Source organism: Chenopodium album, chromosome 6 (genome assembly GCF_948465745.1).
Source record: "Chenopodium album chromosome 6, dcCheAlbu1.1, whole genome shotgun sequence".
NCBI lineage: Eukaryota > Viridiplantae > Streptophyta > Magnoliopsida > Caryophyllales > Amaranthaceae > Chenopodium > Chenopodium album.
In genome coordinates, this window is record NC_137839.1 from 73,989,948 (window position 1) to 73,998,892 (window position 8,945).

At 34.7% G+C, this 8,945-nt stretch overlaps 1 protein-coding gene across 1 annotated transcript; it reads left to right on the top strand.

Annotated features, from left to right (window-relative positions):
* The first annotated feature begins 300 nt into the window (after positions 1-300).
* Positions 301-3,432, top strand: LOC145635251 (uncharacterized protein At4g04980-like). Its single transcript, XM_081686536.1, has 5 exons — positions 301-1,437; positions 1,504-1,669; positions 1,750-1,914; positions 2,497-2,649; positions 2,753-3,432. The coding sequence occupies exons 1-5, from the start codon at positions 1,112-1,114 to the stop codon at positions 2,957-2,959; spliced, it is 1,017 nt and encodes a 338-aa protein (XP_081542662.1). The 5' UTR covers positions 301-1,111; the 3' UTR covers positions 2,960-3,432.
* The last annotated feature ends 5,513 nt before the right edge of the window (positions 3,433-8,945 follow it).

Here is an 8,945-nt window from a genome sequence, read left to right on the forward strand (position 1 = left end):
ATGCAGTTAATGGTGGTTTTCACTCTATAGTGAGTATCACTGAGAATGATAACGGGCAAGTACTGGTAACTATGGTTTCACTATTTCTCTTTGCTTTCACTGTCCTAAAGCACATGCCATTTGAGTATGGAACAAATATATTAGAGTACTAAGAAATAAAAAACATGGTTCAAAGATATATTAAAGAATAATAATTCTGATCTGAAGAATATTTTGTCAAGTGGCTTCTTGCATAATATATTTGTGATTAGTTAAATCCGAAATATATGAACACAAGAATGATGGGTTAGACATAAAAATACTACAAGGAGATTAACACGGCTTATGATTTAATGTTTTAAATTGCTATGTGCTAATAGCCGATGTGATAATGATATTAACTGATAATAATGGACTAAAATTATTAATATTATTGACTTTATATCACTGATGATCGTGGTAAGGTGCATGTCCTTAATAGCTAAGAAAACATGTATTGAATGCAAATGCTTTATTTTTATATGTTGTGTGTCCAATCTGTCCAAATTTAGCATTCATTTTGACGGCATCATTTGAACTAGTAACGTGACTACTTAATTCAAGCGTGCAGAGTAAGTTACTTTCAGGAAGAGAAGATGATTGGCCAGGTATGCAGTATGTGTTTTTTAAAAATTAATATCCAAATTTCAATCAAAAGAAATAAACTGTTATCAAATTCTTTTGTGAAAAAAAAAAAAAAAAAAAAATAGCCTTTCACATTGATTTATTCAAGTTCTGAACATCTACTAGCCAACCAACGTAGGCATTTTATATTTATAATACTTGGTTTTTTTCATTGAAAGCATCAATGAAAATTTGGTCAACTTCTGGTTCAAGCATAATCACAATATATACAAGATGTATTAGCTACTTCTCCCCATCCAACTCCAAACATAAACACAAGACCGCGATCTTCATCCACATATTCAACCCCTTTTGGTGGAGCTACACCCTGGACAACCTGTCGATATAGTCTAATACGGTGGGAAAGGGGTGTAGCTCCACCACCACTCAGTAGTAGATTGCAAAAAGTAGTACAACCTCTCTTAGTTTCATTAAGATTAGAAGTTCCTTGCGTGGTTAAAAAAAAAAAATGGTTAGTGAACGTTGTGCTACACCGCCTATGACTTTGCCTGGTAAAGATGATGAGCCATTACTACCACTTATGCCTGGCAATGGAGGTAAACCCTCAGGTGGACCGCCACCACCTCCACCGAAGTTTACAAGCAAGAAGAAAGCCACGACAAGTTTAAAGAGGTCTACTGAAATGGGGAACTTGTTTCGGCTCCTAAGGGGATTGATGGAAGGATCTTGTTTAGGTGAGGGGTCATCTCGAGGAAGGAAGACGGGTGGTGGGAGTAATGGCGGATCTAGTGGTGGACAAAGCATGAATGATGCACTTGCAGAAATAGCCAGAAGGTACGACTGTACTTAGCTAGCTTAAATATGTGTCTTCAGAATTTGTTTAAATGTGGCTTATTTCAGGTCAACTTACTTCCAGCAAATTGAAGAAGATGTAAGAACACATGATAAGACAATTAAGGGGATTCAATCTTCTCTTAGCTCATTCAAAACAAAGGACATGGATGTACTACTTAAATTCTACCAAGAAGTAGAATCAAAACTCGACATCCTAACAGATGAAAGCCAGGTCTTAATCTTGATCAATAATTATGCTAGTGTATCTCTTGCTGTTGTAAAATGATATTGATTTGTAATCTTGTATAACAGGTTCTAGCGAGGTTTGAAGGCTTCCCGGGGAAGAAATTAGATGCCTTGAGGATGGCAGCAGTGCTATACAAAAAACTGAATGCAACTCTATCTGAGCTACATAACTGGAAAATCGAGTCACCTCTGGCTCAGCTTCTTGATAAAGTTGAGAAATACTTCAACAAGGTAACTGAAAAAGAGAGATACATTTTCATATACTTTGTAATAGTAATTGAAATCTTAGCTACTGTTGTTGTCACCACTACAACACAAAGCACAAAATTTTTGAACTGAACTTTTACTAACAGCTTCTATCAGTTCTATGTATTCATTTCAGCTTTTTGTGTACACTGTTTTAGTCTATGGCTCTTTGAAATTGAAGCAATAGCCAACGGCATCTTATAGGATTTCGAAGAACTTAGCATGCTTAAAATCAATTATTTGGTGGTCTAGGGAATGAATGAAAAGGGTTATGATCATATATATAAATTAGTTACATAACAAATGCATTTGTTATTTGATTATCCAACTTAAACCAATGCATTATTCATTATAATTTACCTAATTGATTTTTATGTATCTGAAAGAAAGTGGACAAAGTCGATGGGAAATATATGTAATTGTAGAGAAGTGAAGTGAATTTATAAGCTGAAATATTGATGGATATGAATGGGAGTTAGTTTAAAACATGGTACAACGAAAAGGGACAATTAAGGGGGTAATAGTTTTGTTTTGATGCAATATTTCACTAACAGAAGATTAATGCAGATTAAAGGGGAAATGGAAGCCATAGAACGAACCAAAGATGAAGAAGAAAAGAAATTTCAGAGCCATGGCATCCACTTGGACTTCAACATTATCTTAAAGATCAAGGAAGCTATGGTGAATGTCTCATCGAGCTGCATTGAGCTGGCTCTCAAGGTAAAAATGTAAATCAATCATTTATTTAGCTTTTTTATTGAAAAACATATTTACCCTTCTTGACTCCCTGAAATTGACTGTTTTCCACTTTCCTCCATCCTAGGAGAAGAGGGAAGCTAAGGCAGAAATAAATGATCAAACTTTGTCAAAAGCAAGAAATCGACAGAAGAAAGTAGACACTGATACTCTTTGGAGGATTTTCCAGTTCTCTTTTAAAGTGTATTCTTTTGCTGGAGGGCAAGATGAGCGCGCTGAAAGGTTGGCAAAAGAGCTAGCTATGGAGATACAGGCTGACCCCATGAAGGATTAACTTATTTGTCCATTAACCAATTGCACACATAGTATTAGTCACATCTCTGCTGTACATGAATTATAAGTTAAGCTTAGTTATTTGTTCCTGATGAATCATCAATTCACAAGTTAAGGGGTGCTATGATGCCTACTTTCCTGCAGTCTGAGATCTTAGTTGTTTTGTTTCTGATGAATATTCAACTCACAAGCCAAGAAATATTGTGATGCCTACTTCTCTGCAGAATGCAGTACATATATCAGAAGTCTAAACACTACTTCATGCAAGGTTCTTCAAATCTGAGGTTGCAATTACGAGTCAAAGTCATAGTAAAAGTATAAGTGACATGGGTCGCATGACTGTTTGTCATAAATTTGAGTAGATGCCCACAGATTGTGCACCAGAGGGCTGCAGGATGCAATGCTATTGCAGGTCAGTGGAGATCTTCTTACAATGATGAACAAGATCAGATTGAGCCTATATTGTTCAGAAGCTAGCAAGCAACTTAACATGGAATTTGAATTTGCAGCTGTATGTGGAAAAAAAAAAAGCAATCAATGGTAGTTTCATCGATTAACGACACTTCAGGACAAGAACTGAGGAGCAATATGAAATATCCTGAATTAAATCAGGTTGCTGAAACAGTTGGAAACATCATCTGAAGTAAACTTTGTATTGGGAATGGGCATTGAATGTACAAAGTAAACTAAGTACTTTGGAAGAAAAGGAAAGAAAAAAAATCAAGGGGGTATAGCTTGCAACTGTACATGCCTACTTCAATGTGTAATTAATGCTGATATAAAGAAATATGCAATCGGTCTATCTATAGAGGGCAAGGTACCTGCTTGAGAAGATGTGCTCGGGCATTTGCATCATTGTATGTTCACCTGTGTGATCATAATCATAATCATAATCTTGGCTTGCAGCTTTTGTAGAGAGGCGGCATCTGGAACTATATATCTAATATCTATGTCGCATTTGCATTCATGATATTTGCACTCTCTGATGTGGCACATATCATGAACATCCTGCCTTGTTGGGTATACCCTCTACAACTGCTAGCATTGCCTGTGTGAGCTCTCTTGTAAGGGATAATAATTGACAGTTGAAAGCCAGCTATCTCGCTTTATCAGTATCATATAACTAGGGATGTCATTCAAGGCCTTGTAATTTCCTGCCCATCTTAAGTATGTTGTGTTCTCTAACTAAGGTGAAGGCTAATTACACAGGAAGTATGCTCATGGTTTGGCCTGCTCATGTACTCCATCTACTGACCAAAAGACAGAGCATATAATTACAGTATCATGGTAAAGAGCCCCTCAGAACCCCTATACATTGGCCATTGATGGAATTGAGTTACATACTAACACCAATTGTTTCCCAGAGGCTAGCTTAGATCAGATCTTTCAGATGTCATCACAAACAGCTGAATCTGTCGTCAATTCCTGTGAATTATGTGACCAAGCAGATTGATAGGAGCATTTTGATATGATTACAGCCGCCTTCAGATTATCAGCCAGCTAAGGAAATCAAGGTAGGTTATCGATCGAGAGTCTGAGCTGCTGTGGAGAGTGGATTTCTCAGCCAAGAGGTGTCCCAAAGTATCCTGTATGCAAACTTTGCTTATGGTAATGCTTGTATTACTTGACTTTGACTACTTGTCTGCTCTTTTAATTGTGTAATGGCAATGCTTGTATTACTTCCCCTTGACAATTTGCACCAACTTATTTCCTTAAGAGCCTAGCTAAAGGAAGCTCGAATTTGCTTTCATTGCACATAAAAAATACTTTCTGCATCTAGTATCATTCATCAGTTACCAAGAGCTTATTCTGTGTGCTATCAGTCACTTTAGGATACCAATGCAATGTTGCTTTTATCACTATAAAAGATCAAATAATCAAAATTATTATTACAGGCTATAATTCATTATATTATAAATATATGTACTTATAATTAAACAATGGAAAGGTTAGAACAACATGGAAGTTAAGACTGAAGTCAAGAATTCGAAGAAAGGAACATCGGTGCACCTAAAGGATCACGAGGAAACAAAAGGCATATTGTAAAAAAAAAAACTTAACTACACCTTGATTTATCATCCTTATTCTAGTATATGCCACTCTTTCAAGGTTCGGGTTATTTTGAAATTCACAGCACCAAGAAGTATCAAAGGCTGCAACGAGGAACCGAATATTGGCTACACCAAAAGAAGCAAACATCTCCTACCTATTATTTGCTAATGAAAAGGAAAAGTACACTGAGAAGAAAAAGAGATTGGGAGAAGTTAAGGGAAGTATGGTGAACTATATATATAATATAATGGTTTGGGAAAGAAACTCAGGGAGGAGGGGGGGGGGGGGGGGGGGGGGAGGGACCAATTCTGAAAGTAAAATAACTGCAAAAAAAGCCACAGGCTATATTGTAATCAATACTTAAACTTTACTTAAGGAATTTTAGTTCATGATTTGTTTATTATCACTCTTAGCAAATTGCGCGAACTTTGGTTTCTTCTACTAGCATAAGTCACAACTCACAAGTAATGTCCTCTGCACTTCATCACATCCAGTTTTTGTTTAAACTTGAACAATTACATAGTTCTTTACGAAAAACAAAAGTTAGAACTAACAGAAAGATTTCCGGTGTGCCGGTATTCAAGCTGCAGGCCTTACAGAGAAGGGAAGACAGTCCTTTAAAGGGATTAATAAGAAGGTGCATCTCAGCTTATGATAAACACCAGTTTCGAAGTTGTGAACTTGCAGAAAATCATGCTAACAAGTCAGTAAAGGGTGATGAAGCAGAGAAGAAAGAACTTGTAAATATGATACAAAGCTCACAGTAAGTTTTTAAACCACAATCACTATAAAATATTTTACATAGATTGCTTGAAATTTTGCTGTAAGAGTTGAATTTTTGGCAGAAGTACTGTCCAAGATTCTAGCTTGCATCACTACGAGTTCTAAACATTTGAACGGGGCAGAGCTGCTTATACTATTTTTTAGACAAATTTCACAGCTACAGAGCTGCTTATACTATTTTTTACTGCTGAAACTGTGTATATATGCAGGTTACAGGACATCAGTGGCGATGACAGTAATGGAAATAGCAGCAGGGGCAATGGCAACAACAATGGAAATGGAGGAAAAGACGGAGGTGATGAAGGCCAAGAATGCAATGATCAAGATAAGTTTCCAGGAGTCGAGTGGTGGTTGTGGTGGAAGTGGCAACAAGCCTGCAGTAAAACAGGCTATGACAGTACTCGATCCAACATGTGGCCGGTGGATGCAGCAATCCAAGCAGTAGCCAATGAGGTGTTGGAACCAGCAGTTCAAGCTATAGTACTGAAACCAATCAAGCAGCATGTAAATATAGATAGGTTTGTTTTGGTACTAGTGTTTGTAGCCTTGTTGATTTCAACCATACAAATGGTTGCAGGACTTGCAGTAGTGTCTACGACGATTTCATTTGCAGGTCTAGCAGTAATTACCTTGGCAATTACATGGCGGCCTTGGAAAAAGGATGGGTAGACTAAGCTAGTATTTCTTATCACAAGTAACTTTGTTGAATATACCATCAAGAAATTGGTGTAAAGTAGAACCTTCATATCCAATGCGAATTATAAATCAGACATTTTGCCTTCTCTATTCGTGATGACGTCTCAATCCGTAAACTTTCATTTGTGCATAACAAACACTATGTTGTCTCATACTCCTTACATTAATATGAACAATCCAAATATTATTGATACAATGCATTTCAATTTTTTAGTGCATCAGTGTATTTTTCATTCACGAAACCATGACTGTTTTTCAAAATTAAAATTAAATACATAAATGGTTTTATTAGAGGGATTTAATTCCCCATATAAACAAATTTTGTTTATCAGGGAGTATAATTGTCTTTTCAAGTACTAGTAGAGGGGTATATACGTCTTTTCATATACTATTTGAGGGGTACATGTGTAATTTCCTCACCAAACAGTAAAAGCAAAAAACAAACAGTAATTGGACTGCTTACCAAAAATACTGAATAAATGACTCTGCTTTTTCAATACCATTTTTGTTTATCTGGCAGATTAACTTGTATTTTCCCGTTTTATTGGTAACGCCTACTCCGTATAATATTTGCAATTAATACTCAACAATCAACACCATTAAGTTTTTTGTGCTACTATGTTATTGGACCACAACCGTTACAAAGTCCTTTTTTTTTTAAAAAATAATACAAAGTCCATTTACTCCAATTACCATTACCATTATTGTATTAAATAAAAAACTCCAATTACCATTACTAGATTCACTACAATTTTGACTATTGTTGATATAACTGATGACCGAAATAAATGACGGTGCATTAGCCTTGTTATATAAAGCTTAGCCAATTATCTACTTATCAGCCGTATTCACATTTTTTTTAGATCGGTTCATCTACAAACTAAGATGCTACAAAGTATGATTTTTATGTTACCAACTTATGAGAGGTGTCATGATGCACCAATGCAACGTTTGCTTCAGGATTTTGACGGTCTTATTATCGCCTTTTGGATCTTATTATATTGATGCTATTTCAACTTCGACCCTGGTTTCTCTGTCTAAATCATCTATTATTTCACATTCGTTTTGTTCCATGTGTACACAAGGTATAATTTCATTCCCAACTTATAACCCTACTATAATGTCCAATTCAGCTATATATATTGTTTCTGTTTTATTATGAAATTTTATGTCTTATAATATTATATTATGTGTTTATATCTATGGAAGACTATTTCATGGCTACAAGAATTGAGTCACTATAATTAGTTTTAATTTTGGCCCTATATTTATTTTTAAATGATCTATCTTATCCATCCATCCATCAAACTGACTTTTATTTTTTTAAATTATAAAAGAAATAAAAAGTATTAACAAAATAAAAAAAAAAAACATAATTATTAATAGCTGTTTTTAAATTTCTGAAAGGAAATAAAAAAAATTTAAAAAAAAAAAAAAATTCACCAGTCTCCTTATTGCCATACCTGCAAGTTCTAAAGTTTGAAACAAGTATATCCTCTTACTTTATAAATTTAAAATTTTTCTAAAATAGAAATGTACCTTTATTTGAAGCTCTCACTTGATTATTCTCTTAATCCATTTTAAGTACTCCGTATATTTTATTATGTGAGGTCCTTGTTGCCTCTATAAAAATAAAAAAAAAATAAAAAAAAAATAAAAAAAAAAAACAGAGGAAATATTAATTAATTTGTAGTCTCAAAAATCAACACTAGAAGTTTTCATACAGAGTACTCCGTATTATCTTAACGATATTGATGAAGACGGTATAATTTGAGATGATGATGGCTTTGTTGATGACTTGTTGTGTGTGTAGGATGCGTACATAACATTAATTATTGATTTCTTGCATCATATGAAGTTCTGAATATCATTATTATTACTGTCTAATGATTCCTGTATATATAATTGCAGATGCTTTTTCTTCCATTTACTTTAATTCAAGTTCAGTTTACTTGTTAATTTGCATTTCTATGCCAAAATTTTAAGATGTTGTCTTAGAGTTTCCCATTATAAAATTTGATCTTAAGGGTATGAATAGCATATGTTTGATATATTTCGCAATGTAAATAGGTTTGATAGCTTTTTCTGTGTTGGAAATTATTTAGTAAAAGATAGCAAATAGTTTTGTGACCTTTTTTAGTGTTTGGACCAAGTGATTAGGATGACTATAAGTAGTATTAGGCATTTGATGACTTAGTTTTGTGACTATAAGTAACTTGTCAAAAAAAAAAAAAAAAAAAATATAAGTAGTATTAGTCATGTTTTTTCTAATCTAGTTTATAGTCATGTTAACGGGGGGGGGGGGGGGGGGAGGAAGCAATCTGAATTGATCCAACCCGACCCGAAAGCAATCCGACCAAAAAGGCCGAAACTCAACAGTAGAATAAAGAAACCTAAGTTTTTTTTTTGTTTTTTTTTTATGCTAGAGGGAGGTGAAGACCTCAAAAGAGAAAGTA

Bases quoted from the DNA above. Each gene is read 5' to 3' on its own strand.
- LOC145635251 (XM_081686536.1), top strand. From the start codon at position 1,112: ATGGTTAGTGAACGTTGTGCTACACCGCCTATGACTTTGCCTGGTAAA. The intron at 1,915-2,496 runs GTAACTGAAAAA...AGATTAATGCAG, and splicing joins TTGAGAAATACTTCAACAAG to ATTAAAGGGGAAATGGAAGC. The intron at 2,650-2,752 runs GTAAAAATGTAA...CCTCCATCCTAG, and splicing joins GCATTGAGCTGGCTCTCAAG to GAGAAGAGGGAAGCTAAGGC.